We start from the raw sequence: 15,713 nt of genomic DNA on the forward strand, positions 1-15,713 counted from the left end.
GACACCCTCATCCTTCACTTACGCCTGTCTTCTGGTCCTTTACAGTTTTCCCGAGCCTACTATTTTAACTGGCAAGTGCTTTTTTCAACCTTTGTTATTTTAGCATTCCTTCTGAGAATACCCAGAGGTGGTGGAATACTAAACTGATTCTCAGCTCCCACCCAATCCACTTTATTTATTGTCCAGACATATTTTTACAAAAATAAACACTGGACTATTTACATCATCACTTATTTTTCTGGAGGAGGATGATCATGATAGGTGCCAGACAGAATATATTATATGTCCCAGGTCGTGGAGCAGCCTTCTTTCCACCCCAGACAGTAAGCATGTAAGTAAGCAACGCAGTATCAGCCCTGAAAGCGCTGGCAAGGAGACTGGGGCTTTCTTAACAGCAAAGCAATGAGGGCTCACTAATCCTCATCTTAGCTGACAGCTCTTTGGCCTAGTTAGACATTGACATCATTTTTTCCCACACTTATCAGCCATGCAATAGTAGCAAGGCAGTGCATAGCAGGTGTTTGCCTGGGCTACCCTTCCATTACTGTGTGCACCTCGCTGAGCACATGGACAAAGTGCTCTGGGACCCTCATGCCAGCAGAACTTTGAATCCCTTTCATTAAAAGGGTTGCCAAGCTCCAACTCTAAGAGTGTGCCCAATAACGGTCTGAGACTGGGCTAGTACTTGACTCCGTTTTCCTCACCACCTCTTCTTGGAGGACCAGTGCAGGTACATAGCCATGTATTGGATGCTCCAGTTTCCATGCAGGAAGCAATATAGAGACAAACTACTAAACCCGTGGAGCCAATCTGGAAAATGGAAGCTGAAAGCCCAAATCCATCATTTGCACACTGAAATGGACACTTAGGTGGCCCCGATACCCATTTTAACTGTAAGTGTCTGATTTGGTGCCTAGATCACAAATCTAATGCACCAACTTACTGCGGGTGCTAAAAATTAGTATTTGCCACTCCACAATGATTGAAGTACCATGGTACAGCAGGAAGATACCAGGGACATTGCTGGCACTGAGGTGGGAAACACAGAGTCATTCTCAACTCACGAGAGTAAAGGTTCTAACATACTTCAGAACTGTTCCATTCTTATCTGAATCAAACTCTTTGGAATTCACCCAACATGAGATGCCATCTTACTGTTGGCTAGGAGGTTTCTTAAATGGGCCATGCTCCTTGTTGAAATAGGAATATGTCCCTTTCCCTACATAAATGTATCCCTCTGGATAACATCAATGATTATTCTTTTCAGTTATACAGCCCTTTTCATTCACAAATCTCTAACTGCTTTAACAAAAGAGGGCAAGTACAATCAAATGTAGCATGCTTTTACTGAATCATTATTCTCTTCTTTCCAGCCAGGGCCGGCTCCAGGGTTTTGGCCGCCCCAAGCAGCCACAAAACAAAAAAAAACCAACAACAACAACAACAAAAAGCTGCGATCGCGATCTGCGGCGGCAATTCGGTGGGAGGTCCTTCGCTCCAAGCAGGAGTGAGGGACCGTCCGCCGAATTGCCGCCGAATAGCTGGACCTGCCGCCCCTCAGCCGGAGTGGCTGCCCCAAGCACCTGCTTGCCGGGCTGGTGCCTGGAGCCGGCCCTGTTTCCAGCAACCCCCCACATCATGATCTGCCTTAAGTCATGAACCCCACCTTTGAAATGAGCCTGTTGGAAGAAACGATTAAGGCAGGGTATGTTAATACCTGTATATGGGGTCCATGAAAAAGGGTGATGGCTTAGCATAATGCAGGGATGGCTGCTGATGGAGCTGAGACTGAGAAATCTTGGGTAGTACTTCACTGGCCATTAGTTTCCTTTCCCCATAGATGTGGTTTTTTCGGGGCTCCCTCCCTCCGTTCTGGCTGGCTCGGATGCGGTTGCCGATGCTTAGATCCAGTGGCTGTTCCTCCCCAGAAGATGGGGCTGGCAAGACCTTGGGTGGTGGCAAGATTGGCTTAATCTCTTTTGGTTTTGTGGTGAGATCAAAGGGAGACTCAGAGCTGGTGCTCCCCACTTTGTGAAGGTCCCTGGGTGACTTTGGTTCTGCCTTGACCAGCAAGTTGTGATTGAGGGTCCGGTCCGTAAAAGGATACAGTGAATGGGGAAAATTGGGGAGGAACTGAAATGGGAACATGGAGTGATATGGGAGGGAACCTATCTTCTTCTCCTGCATTCCCATAAAGCCAGGGCCGAAATATTTCTCTGCAATAGAGGCAATAGCTTTTATAGAGTCATTGGCTGCCCCCGTTGTGGGTAGCAGCTGCTCTTCTGGGGGAGGGAAGAAGGAGTGCTGAGAATAGAAAAGGGGGAGCTCGTTCACATTGTTGGTGGAACTGGTGGACACAGAACTGCTGACAAAATCTGGCTTGTTCTCAGTCTGTTTGCTTTTGTCTTTCATTTTGTCCCTGTCACTCTCCGCGTCGCTCTCCAGGTCAGAGCCAGTGCCAGTGGTGGTATCGAGGTCTGTGCCTGTGGTCGTGTTGACATCCTCGAAGTCGCTCCCATCAGACATGTCGCTGTTCCTGGCTTTTAGCTTGTCCAGGTAGGAGTTTTCCAGGCTGCTTTCGAATTTCTCCTCCCCTGAGATGGATTGGTTGCTGTTGCTCACTGCGGAAATCAGAGGCAGTGCCGGGTTCCCCAGGGGGCTTGGAAGCTTTGCGTCTTGGGTGTGGTTGAGGGGACTTTTGAGCAGCGGGGTGGGAGGCAACAAAGGAGGCCTGGGGTATAGAGAGGGAGGAAAAATCCCTGGGAATCCTGGAGAAAGGGCAGGAAATGCTGGGGGAGCAGGCGAGAATGGAATACCCCCGGGGTGAGGTCGGGATGGGAAGTAATCATTGAAACCCAGACTGGCATGGTTGAGGTTGGGTGAGGGTTTGGATTTGTCCATCATGGAGGTGGGCGTTAAAGGTAGGCCGGGGGCAAAAATCCCCCCTGGGTTGTAATGGTTCTTGCCCTCGCAGAAGCGCCGGTGCTTGTTGAGAGAGGAGGTAGTGCTGAACATCTGGCCGCAGTCCTTGCATTTGATTTGGGTGCGACAGTCCGCGTGCATCCGCTTGTGGCGGCAGAGGTTGGAGAACTGCGTGTAGGATTTGTGGCAGACCTCACCTAAAGCATCAACAGAAACCAAAAACAAAAACAATATGAAATTAATATGAAATTGCTTCCATCCTGGGATGAGCAGCTTCATGGGTGTTTCTCTCCCCCCTCTTCACCTAACCCCTCTTTTCCCATAAACAAATGAGGAGGAGCAGGCTTGTGGGTAAGCCACTGGTCTGTCAGATCTGCCTTCAGCTACTGGTTCTACCTCAGACTCCCTGCAGGACCTTAAGCAAATCACTTAATATCCTTGAGCGTCAGCTTCCCATTTATAAAATGGGGATAATAATTCTCCTTTTGCTGCCTTGTCTATTTAGAATATAAGCTTCTGGGGGCAAGGTCTGTCTCTTACTGTGTGCTGGGAGCTGTACAAACACAACAGGCTCCCTAATTATTATTATAATAAATAATAACCAACAAATTTCCCTGTGAAAAAGTTCCAAGGGATGCAAATCTCTCAACTTGCAGCTTTTCCCCTGCAAATCTTCAGAAACCCTGATGTAATGTGCTATTCTAGCTCAAGGATTTTTATTATTATTATTTTAAATGAAGATAATCATGCACTTTAATCATAATATCTATTTATATTAGCTAGTCTGCTTTCCTTGTAGTCTGGCAGGGCAGGAAGTATTCAAGGCTGAAGGGAGAAGAACTTTGCCTCATTTAATCAAGTCTATCTTTTTTTAAAATGCCATTAATAGTAAGTTACCGCTCCACGGGGATATTCTATAAATATTCCTCAAACCAGGGCTCAGCTTCAGCTAGGAATGAGACGAGATCTTGTGTTTGTTAAATTAATAGGGGCACTCCAGCAGTGGCAGAGTTAATGCTCTGTCAGCATTTTCCATACAGACTTCTAATACCAGGCTTTCAGAATGTGACTTGCTACAACTTTAACCTAGAAGGACTCAGCCCTAGAGGGGCCAGGCATGGTGGTTCTGAGGAAAGAGGAATAAAACCCAACCCAAACTGTTTCACAAGTCCAAAGAAGTTTAACTTTTTCAAATGTCCCTTCTGCACTTCATAATATTACTGCCTAGCACCTCTACTTTACCTTCTACCTGAGCACTTCAGAAGCACAAAGGTGAAATTCACTCCCTGTGCAGATTACCAGCACAAGCCTTATCCACCATTCACATATACAGGACTTAAGTGGTGCAAAGCCTTTCAGCTGGCCCCTACCACAGGGATAAATTTAATCTGTTAGTGAATTAAGGCTTTTGCTGACTTTACAAGAGAGTTATCACCATTTTACAAAGAGAGAAACTGAGGCAGAGCAAGATTAAGTGAATTACACAAGTTAGTAGCCAAGAAGAATAGAATCCAGATCTCCTGACACCCAGTCCTGTGGTTTAAGGACAAGGCAATACTTCCTTCTGTGGTAGAGGCCTTTATGCCTGGGTTAGAAGTGACACCTTTGCTATAATTTATTATCTTCCTGGTTTACATCAGTACTTGAATGGAAGTATCAAAACACAGCAAGAGGAGCTGTTCTAATAATATTTCCAACCCAGACAAATCCAAGCATCCTTGGAAAGCTGACGAGGAAGCCAGTTCTACTGAGATTTCAAGAAATGATCAGTGAAATGTCACCAGTTTGGCAATTCAGTACACATGACCACCCAAAAATGCAGAAGGATCTCACAAGCGCAGACTAGTTCTCGTTGTGGTGGCGTTACTACAAGAACTGTCTCTCCTCATGGTATTTCAACACTCACGCTTCTGGCCCTGGATGCCCCTCAGAAGTGCAGAGGCAGTGCAGAACTGAAAGGACAAACAGCAATCTATTTTTTTCTTTTAGGATCAAAAGAGGTTCAAAAGCCAAATGATGATCATTTTATCAAACTTGTTCAGTCCATCCCTAATTTCCAGTATTTACACCTTGAACTGTGGCAGTCTGTGCTTGTGTCTACAGTATGATGATTTTTCTATACATTCTTCAACTAAGATTTTCAAAGGAGGATTTTGGGTTGGTTGGTTGTTGCTTTGCTTTATTTTTTTTTAAACTATTTCCTTGTTTTTTATTATTACTTTTAAAAAGGCATAAAGGGAAATGAATCCCAAACTATTTTCACTTAGGGCAAGTGAAAACAATTACTTTTTTTTTTATTTACACCAGAATTTGTACATGGTACTGCCAGAGTCTGCATAAAAAAAGAAGTTACAAGAACTTGCTCTGTGTTTCAGCAGCTGCCGCTGACTCTCATTCTTACTGAGTCCAAGAGACATGCCTGTCATTGGGCAGCCTCAGAACAGTGAAATCAATATGCTGAGATATGCTGCAAAATGCTGCAATAGGTAGGCCAAGGTAAGGATGGAGCATCCATCCTTATCTCTGAATTTCCCGGCTTTGACAGTTGCATCTCTTTGACTCTTTAGTTCTAGTGTGCAGGAGTGTTTCTCCCTGCATGCTTGCGTGTATGCAAGGAGAGCATCTGTAGGCCTCAGAGTGTTTGTATGTATTCAAGAGAGCATATATATGAGTCTGTGTGAACACAAGTGTTTCCATGTGTGTGAATTTATAACTGCCTCTCAAATTACTAATAATTTTTGGAGAAATGTCACATTTTTGGATTTATTGAAAAGATGTTTGTATATTTTTCTTTCCAGTGGAAAATCACCCCCTTTCTAATTTTAACTATGTCTCCTTTAGCATGTGCCAAAAGATGTTATATTGTGGTTTGGAAGAGACATAACAATTCATAATAAATAGCTAATCTACTTTAGAAAATTACATCAGAACAAAATGCAATTTTTGTAAACATTTGTTGGCTGAACATTGGGTTTGCGGGTTAGCATTATCCCTATGGTAAATGTGTTTAATAATGCAAATAAACAAGCAAAGTATAATCATCTCATGCAGAAAAAACATATGGAAAGATGAAGGGTAATATTCAAAGCAAGTTGGTCCAAAGAAAGGGATTGTTTTTTTCATTCTTCCATGCCCTAAAGAGTCCCTGCAACACCCTCAGAGTTATGCAAACAGGCATCTTTGTGCCGCTAAAGATACCAGAGTTTATTTCATCATTCCAAGTCAAGCAGGGCCTAAAAATACTCGTTTAAAAGCCCAGAGGTGTAATGATTTTGGAAAGCCACGTGGAATCTTCTCACTTGCTGTTCTGGGTTTTATAGTTATAAAGGCATCAAAACCAGCTTTCTTTATTATCCAGGCACAAGACTGCAAACACTTTCTATTAAACAGAAAGAAAAAGTTTTGCAGGGGACCCTGGGCCCAAGGTTCCCTAAAACATAGTCAGCACGTCCCCAAGAGCCCCATCAACATTTGTTACCTTTTACCCAGTTGTTAACAGATTTAATATTAACACTTGTTACACATGAACTGGGCAGACTCGTTCAAACCTTGATATGGATGAGGAGAACACTTTGCCCATAATTGCTTTGGTAAGAGAGTGAAGAGATTGTTAGAAGGAACAGTTCATTTCAATGTAGAAATATTATGAGATTCAAATTCTCTCCCTTTTTCATGTGCCAGCTGGCATGAATTGCTAAGTGAAAGATCACATCATCATCTCTCTAGTCAGCCAAATGAGTAACAACAGGATTTTGTATTTCCCCACTGACGCCCATCTGATGAGCTCAATGCACGTTAATGAATTTCGCCTCGCACCTACCATTGTGTACTGTTCCCGTTTGGGGAAATGGGGGCACAGAGAAGCTCAGTGGCTTGCATGATGGAACATCGGGCCTCAGCCTCAAAGCCAGGAACTGAACAGAGATCCTGTTTTGTGCTTTAACTACACAACCACCCTTTTTTTGTGAGATGGTGAGTGGTAGCCACCAGAGGACCCGTGCACATTTCTGGTGATGTAGAATACACCTTCCTGCACAGTTACCATGGTGCAAGGAGAACAACATAGATTTAAAAAAAAACCCAAAGGCAACAAGAAATGAGATGAGGATCTTTCAGGCATTCCCAGTGTAAATGATCCCTCTGGAAACGCCCTCCTGAATACTACAAGGATGCAGCTAATTTGCAATTTAAATGGTTGCAGAGCATTGCCTGGATTAAAGTCCTCGGGAATAAAGAAGAAAACTGCTTTTTAAAAGTGCCTTTTTTCTGGTATGCTGCTTTCCCAAATTCTTCACCCTGATTGTACGATTTGAAGCCCCCCAGAAACACATTTCTATCAGGCTATTTATTTATGTCACCAACAGGACCATTACAAAAAGAGAGAGAAAGAAAAGAGATGAGAAAATGGCATCGCTGGGACTGCTGAGAGACTCAGCTTTTAACTTGTCAAGAAAGTCAAAAACTGCCATGAATGTTTACTGAAAAAACAAGGAGCATGCAAAAAAAAAAAAAAATCGCTGCGGAATTTCATCTTGTGCTCTGACCTATAAAATTACAGCGGCTGCTCAACAGAGGTACAGCCAGTGCTGGGGGGCCCCCGCAGGATATGTGCAATTATAGTGAAAGCCAGGATTCTGTGATGGCCGTGACAACTTACATATGAAAGGTTTGACAGTACTATGAATGTGCTTGTGTTGTTTGAGGCCAGACGAGGTGGCAAAGGTTTTGCCGCAGTCCGGGCAGGCATGGGCTCGTGCGCCAACGTGCTGGGAACGGATGTGCCGCTGGAGGTTGCTGGGGTCAGTAAACACCTGAGAAAATGAGAAAAGAGAAAATGCTTTTAGGGGACAGAAACAAACGTGGCGGTGGCAGAGGCGGGAAGGTTGGCTGACTATTGTTGTTTGTCATAAGTGTTCTGCAGATAACAGATTCGGAGTTCAGCAGTGCAGGATTTTCACCTTGCACTGCAAAGAGATAGCCAATACAATTAGTGCTGACTTGTATCACATTAACCGGCTGGCACCCAACTGATCTCACCCTTTGTGGTGTATCCAATTTTATACATAAAGTTTTGCTTCTGAATAGCTAAATCTGCCTGCCTGACAACACACATCCTTCACAGTGCTCACCTGAAATCTAAAGAACCTTGCAATGCTTGGGAAAAGGCTATGAGAATGGTTGCTTGCAGGTAGATTGGGTTCCACATCCAAGTTTACAGGACTGGGTTAAACCACAGGCTGAGGAGTCTTTTCTTTGCTTCCTGTTACTCATGTTACCTTATTCTGAATTATGGTTACAATCGTCATTCCTCAAGAAAGTAAAACCATGTCGATTGCCACTGTGTTTGATTATTTCCGCTGAGTCGTTTCTCCAGCTCACCAGGTCTTTTCCTGGATGACACTGTGAACCCACGCTGCATCATGCCCTGAACCATACCTTCACACAGTTTTCACATTCAAATCGTTTGCCACTGTCATGTGACATCTGGTGACGAATCAGGTTTGATTTCCAGTTGAAAGCCTTTGGACATTGGTCACACTTGTACTCCCTCTCCTCAGTGTGGATGATCATGTGCTGCTCCAAGCTAGGAAAGAAAGAGCAGAAAATTCAGGCACACAGCCACAATAAATGAGCCAATGAATAGTGTAGTCCTCCACTGGTTCTAATTTAGGGACAGGCTGAACAAGACACTTGCTGACAATGGAGCTACAGTTACCGTAATCCTGTTCTTTAGGGTCACGGTACTAAGGAGGTTTGAGAGAGACAGTGGTGACTAAAGAGGGTTGACAGACAAACAGGTCAATAACCACTGTTTTTTCAGACCTAACTAGTTGACCTGCTGCTTGTCACATAACAGGACTTCAAAATCCTTTTAAAATAAAGTGAACAACGTATTAACAATGAAGGATGTGTCTAGGGAAATCTTCTTCTTTTTTTCCTGTTTCTTTTGCCATTTAATTTCACATTTGAAAACAGGCCCATTCTACCCTCCAAAGTTAGTTATGTTTCATGAATTTTCTCACTCAAAAAATGGACTCCGTTTAGTGTGAAAAAGAGAGAAAATGGACCCCAATCCTGAAGGTCCACGAGGGAAAAAACTAGTGACGGAGCCTCCAGCAGGATCCCGGCAAGGAAAGACAAGATATTAGCTATTGCTGCTGAACCTATTATGTTGCCATTTTCATGGGCACAAAGCCCATAAATTCCCAGAACACTGGGACTCAACATTTGAAAGAAATGTGATAAGGTGCAAACACATTTCACTTTTAAATGTCAGACATCTTTTATTACTTAACTCGGTGATTTCAACTTCTGCCAACTGGCAGCTTCTCTCAAACCAGGACGATGATGGCAAACCCAAGTGGCTGCTGGAATAGTGCCATTACAGAGATAGCTTTTCAGAGAAAGCTGTAGGCTGCTGTATTTCCCCCATGCCAAAAAGTGTTCTCTCTGCCTTTTCATCTTGAGTGTGTGTGTCAGCAAGCACCTCTCCTGCTGAGCCAGTAAACAAGGGGGTGACAGTAAAGGGAAGCCAATGTGATTGGTGGTGGGATCGGTAGGAAGGGCAGGAAATTCCTCTATTGAGTTTGAACGTAAAGTGCGGTAAAGAAGATTTACCCCACTAGCAACTCAAGTACCAAAAAAGCTGGAAATTTTTAACCCTGTAAACCCCATGATCCTGAGAAAGGAGGAACATTTGCAACTCCCATTGGTTTCAAGCATAGATCAGTGGGAGTTGCAGACACTCAGCCGTATAGATCAATTCCATAGAACTATAAGATCCACTGAAATGTAACAGAAAAAGAAATCCTCTCGGTAGGTTTTATCAAACTGTCCCTATAGAATTTTAAAGGAGGTATACAATTTTATATTAAATTCTATGGGATGGTTAAAAAACCCGATAGAAAGTTTCTGTCAGTCTATTAAATTCCACAGACCTATTCCTCTCAGGATTAGGCCCTGTGGCTCCTTTCAAAAGGAGCTTTAGGGAGTTAGGAACCCAGGAGTTGGGTAGAAGTGGCATTAAATTTAATCTCTGCATGGAACTATATATTTGGAAAAGAAAATCATACCTGAAGGCCGAAGCTTAACTGGCCAGAGGGTTTTTATTTTTTTTAAAAGGTGACCCGTTTAATGTACACATAGGCATTCCATAATTAACACATTTTCCTTAAAACCTTCAATGTACATAACAACAGCCATACAGGGTCAGAGCAAAGGTCCATCTAGCCCAGTATCCTGTCTTCCGACAGTGGCCAATGCCAGGTGCCCCAGGGGAAATGAACAGAACACGTGATCATCAAGTGATCCATCCCCTGTCACCCGTTCCCAGCTTCTGGCAAACAGAGGTTTGGGACACCATCCCTGCCCATCTTTGCTTATAGCCATTGATGGACCTATCCTCCATGAATTTATCTAGTTCTTTTTTGAATCCTGTTACAGTCTTGGCCTTCACACCATCCTCTGGCAAGGAGTTCCACAGATTGACTGTGCATTGTGTGAAAAAATACTTCCTTTTGTTTGTTTTAAACCTACTGCCTATTAATTTCATTTGGTGACCCCTGGTGCTTGTGTTATGAGAAGGAGTAAATAACACTTCCTTCTCCACACCAGTCATGATTTTATAGACCTCTATCATACCCCCCTTAGTCATCTCTTTTCCAACTTGAATAGTTCAAGTCTTATTAATCTCTCTTCATATGGCTGCCATTCTATACTCCTAATAACTTGTGTTGCCCTTTTCTGAACCTTTTCCAATTCCAATATATCTTTTTTGAGATGGGGCGACCGTATCTGCATGCAGTATTCAAGATGTGGGTGTACCATGGATTTATATACAGGCAATATGATATTTTCTGCATTATCTATCCCTTTCTAAATTATTCTGAACATTCTGTTCGCTTTTTTGACTGCATTTTTAAGTGGATGTTTTCAGAGAACTAGCCACAGTGACTCCAAGATCTCTTTCTTGAGCGGTAAAAGCTAATTTAGACCCCATCATTTGATATATATAGTTGGGATTAATGTTTTCCAATGTGTATTACTTTGCATTTATCAATATGGAATTTCATCTGCCATTTTGTTGCCCAGTCACCCAGTTTTGAGAGATCCTTTTTGTAGCTCTTCACAGTCTGCCTGGGACTTAACTATATTGAGTAGTTTTGTATCATCTGCAAATTTTGCCACCTCACAGTTTACCCCTTCTTCCAGATAATTTATGAATATGCTGAATAGGACTGGGCCCAGTACAGACCCCTGGGGGACACCATTATTTACCCCTCACCATTTTGAAAACTGACCATTTATTCCTACCCTTTGTTTCCTATCTTTTAAACAGTTACCGATCCATGAGAAGACCTTCCCTCTTATCCCATGACAGCTTACTTTGCTTAAGAGCCTTTGGTGAGGGACCATGTCAAAGGCTTTCTGGAAAGCTAAATACACTATATCCACTGGATCCACCTTGTCCACATGCTTGTTGATTCCTCTCAAAGAATTCTAGTAGATTGGTGAGGCATGATTTCCCTTTACAAAATTATGTTGACTATTCCCAAACAAATTATGTTAATCTATGTGTCTGATAATTGTGTTCCTTACTATAGTTTCAACCAGTTTGCCCGGTATTGTAGTCAGGCTTACTGACCTATAATTGCCAGGGTCACCTCTGGAGCCTTTTTTAAAAATTGGCATCACATTAGCTATCTCCAGTCATTTGGTACAGAAGCTGATTTAAATGATAGGTTACAGACTAGAGTTAGTAGTCCTGTTTAGTTTATGAATTTGTTCCAAAACCTCCTTTAATGATATTGCAATCTGGGGACAGTTCCTCAGATTTGTCACCTAAAAAGTATGTCTCAGGTTGGGGAATCTCCCTCACATCCTCAACCGTGAAGACTGAGGCAAAGAATTCATTTAGTTTCTCTGCAAAGGCCTTATCGCCCCTGAGTGCTCCTTTAGCATCTCCATCGTCCAGTGGCCCCACTGATTGTTTAGCAGGCTTCCTGCTTCTGATGTACTTTAAAAGTTTTTGCTATTACTCTTTGAGTCTTTGGCTAGCTGTTCTCCAAATTCTTTTTTGGCCTTTCTAATTATATTTTTACACTTCATTTGCCAGAGTTTATGCTCCTTTCTACTTTCCTCACTAGGGTTTAACTTCCACTTTCTAAAGGATGCCTTTTTGCCTCTCACAGCTTCTCTTACTTTGTTGTTTAGCCATGGTGGCTCTTCTCTTACCGTGTTTTTTAATGTGGGGGATACATTGAAGTTGAGCCTCTATTCTGGTGTCTTTAAAAAGTTTCCATGCAGCTTTTGGTGCTGTACCTTTTAATTTCTGTTTCACTAACCTCCTCGTTTTTGTGTCGTTCCCCTTTCTGAAATTAAATGCTGCCGTGTTGGGCCACTGTGGTATTTGCCCCGCAACAGGGATGTTAAATGTAATTATATTATGGTCACTATTACTAAGCGGTCCAGCTATATTCACCTCTTGGACCTGATCCTGTGCAGCACTTAGAACTAAATCAAGACTTGCCTCTCCTCTTGTGGGTTCCAGGGCTAGCTGCTCCAAGAAGCAGTCATTTAAGGCGTCAAGAAACTCTCTCCGCATCCCATTCTCAGGTGGCATGTACCCAGTCAATATGGGGATAGTTGAAATCCCCCATTATTATTGAGTTATATAGCCTCTCTAATCTCCCTGAGCATTTCACAGTCACTATCACCATCCTGGTTAGGTGGTCGGTAATATATCCCTATTGCTATATTCTAATTATTCGAGCATGGAATTACTATCCACAGAGATTCTATGGTACAGTTTAGTTCATTTAAGACTTTTACTTCATTTGATTCTACACTTTCTTTCACATACAGTGCCCCTCCCACACCAGCACAACCTGTTCTGTTCTTCTGATATATTTTGTACCCTGGTATTACTGTGTCCCATTGATTATCCTCATTCCACCAAGTTTCTGCGATGCCTATTATATCAACATCCTCATTTAATATGAGGCACCCTAGTTCACCCATCTTATTATTTAGACTTCTAGGATTGGTATATATATGTAAAATTCATAATAAAGGGCTAGAAGTTATCTCATACTTTAATGGCTACTAAAAAGAAGATACTAAATTGAAGACACCCTGTTTTTTCATTCCATTTTTTCCCCCTCAATGAATTGTTTCTCATCCACTTCAGAACTGATTGGAAAACAGAAAATATTTTTAAAGAAAATTTTCACTAAAATATATTTTAAAAACGTTTTGTTTTGATGGAAATTTTTGGATCACCTCTGTAAGATAGAGTAGGAGACAAAGGTACTGTTGTAGCCCTACCACAATGTTTCTCTGGTACAGAACCTTTTCCCATTGACTTCAATGGTAAAGGAAGGGGGCCTATTGATATCCTTTTTTAAAATGGTCCTCATGCTGGGTTGACAGAACGGATCACCAGTGCTTGTCCACGGAACTAGCACAGCATAGGGAGAGGAAGTACAATCATACCAGCCCTGCCAATGTGCCTCAGTCTTGACCTGAAAAGGGGGAGGTGGAATTCAGTCACCATGCCTGTTGCTGAGATGGCCAACAATCAGAGCTGACTGTCAGGATGGATTTTCTAAGGCAGTGTGAAAATAGTCAATGGATCATGACAGTGGACCCTAGGGCATGAATTGAGACCACAAATTCATTCAACGTGAGCGGCCAACCAGCTGCCCGATTGCGAGTGATTTTCTGAAAACACCTGGTCGGAGCCATATTCAGAATGGTGGCCTACAGCTGAAAAGCCACAATCAAGTACCAACCCTGAGCTCTCCAGCTTCCCCTTGATTCACGCACTTCCAAATACTATTTTGTGTTTGGATAATTTCTTCTAGCTTTCCACATCCCACTAGGTAGGTGAGTTCCTGCTATCTCAGCAATACCTGTATTTATTGGGGAACATTCTCTCACAGTCTTTGCACTCATAGACCTGCCCGTCGCCTAACCCTTCCTGTTTGATCTCCTCGTTCAGCGTCTCATACAGCGAGTTGACAGAGTTGCAGGCATATTTCTTGTGTCGCCGCAGATCCAACTTTGACTGGAAGAGTTCATCGCAGTCCTCACAACGAAACGTGTGCTCCTCTAAAAACAGGAAGACAAAATAGTTCAACGTCAGCATTAGAAAGTCCCAAATAATTTCCATTCTTCTGAGCAACTATTTCGCCTGTAAATAAAATGGCACACACTGCACATAATCTGAACGTAGCATGTTTGCATGCTGCAGGTACAGAATGCACATCCATAAACTGGGCTGGTGCGGTTAGTATCAAGCATGAATGGCGTCATTACAAAAGTCAAACAACCTGAAGAGACCAGGACTTTCAGAATGCTCTTTGCTGCAGAAAAGTGTCTTGACCAGCAGCAGTTTGAACTCCCCTATCGGCTTTTTGTCCTCAGCTCAGCTGAGGCTTTTTGCTGACACCTGGGTTTTGGGTGTCTTTTTTATTTGTGCAATTAAGTGTTTTGAGGGTGACCAGACAGCAAGTGTGAAAAATTGGGACAGGGGGTGGAGGTAATAGGAGCCTATATAAGAAAAAGACCCAAAAATTGGGACTGTCCCTATAAAATCGGGACATCTGGTCACCCTAAGTGTTTTTAAAAATACAAATAACTTTGTGGCTGTTTCCTCCAATGGGCCTGCCAAGAGGTGGGGAGGAACGCTTTGCAAACCAGAAGGATTCTGGTCTCAGAAAGAAACCTGTAAAAAGATGATAATTCTATTTCTACTAGGAAAAGCTCCTCTGCTTTAAGGTAAAGTGGAGAACACACTTTTCAAGGGATTCCCTTCCCCCCAATCCTTTAGGTTTGTTATGTAGCAGCCACAGTGCACTGTGAAGCAGGAGGAGTTCGAAACCAGAGCACCGTGCAGTGAAGAAAAAAGGAGCCAAATTCTTTGTTTTAAAAAAAAAAGACCTAATGCACATAATAAATTATTGTAGTCAAGGTCAAACAAATTAAAAAGAGGGCAGCTATTATTAAGTTTACAAGGCAGCATCCTGACCATAGTGCCAAGTCAAACAATCAGCGCAGAGCTGTAAATTTTCCAGGAGAACGACTTCTGTGAGGGAGTTGGGACAATCCGGGGTTTCTCCACCCAGCAGTCAGCTTGAAACAGAAGCTTTTGAATAACCATTTAGTCTCTTTATGCTGGATTCCCTCCCTCCCCTTTCTCACTCCCCACTCTATTTCTGAAAGTCTTCTTTGCAATTCAAGTTTCATTCTTGCACTTCAAGAGCTTTACTGCAAATTTAAAGCCTGTCGCAAGACTCATTAACTCAAAAGACATAATAAAAATATTATTTTTAAAAGGATAGAGCTGGTAGTGAATCTCATGATCTTGGCTAATATTGTTAACTCTGACCCAGATCATCTGTGGTATAAGAAAGGAGATGAGCGGGTGAAAGATGGGAAACATTCCTATACCCTCACTCCCCTGTCTATATGAGTCTCTGTCTGCCCTGCTCTGGTGTTTCTAAGATGCGTAACAAACTTTTTATCTGATATCCTTGCTATAAGGTACACGTGCTAATTAGCACAAACTTTTGCACAAAATATCAGCATCACCTAGTCTTTGTTTTACAAGGCCCAAAAGTGTATTTTGTGTAAATCAGGAGGACCACCTCTGGAGTCAATATAGTTACACCAACATAAGTGAAGTCACAATCAGATTCAGGGACTTTTAGTGCTTCCTTGTTTGTGATTCAAATATTAATCCTCCTCCCTAATTTTCAATACTGCCTAGTGCTATGTAATGAAACTAA

General features: G+C 42.6%; 1 protein-coding gene across 15 annotated transcripts in view; it reads right to left on the bottom strand.

Annotated features, from left to right (window-relative positions):
- Positions 1-15,713, bottom strand: part of PRDM16 (PR/SET domain 16) — a 453,301-nt gene that overhangs the window by 32,625 nt on the left and 404,963 nt on the right. For all 15 annotated transcript variants that reach the window (XM_065575146.1, XM_042854065.2, XM_042854064.2 and 12 more), the window contains 4 exons: positions 13,836-14,034; positions 8,359-8,506; positions 7,580-7,733; positions 1,718-3,119 (listed from right to left, as the gene is read on the bottom strand). In XM_065575146.1, the coding sequence (XP_065431218.1) occupies positions 1,718-3,119; positions 7,580-7,733; positions 8,359-8,506; positions 13,836-14,034 (1,903 nt within the window). The remainder of the gene's footprint in view (positions 1-1,717; positions 3,120-7,579; positions 7,734-8,358; positions 8,507-13,835; positions 14,035-15,713) is intronic.

This window comes from Chrysemys picta, chromosome 21, assembly GCF_011386835.1.
Source record: "Chrysemys picta bellii isolate R12L10 chromosome 21, ASM1138683v2, whole genome shotgun sequence".
In the NCBI taxonomy this organism is placed as follows: Eukaryota; Metazoa; Chordata; order Testudines; family Emydidae; genus Chrysemys; species Chrysemys picta.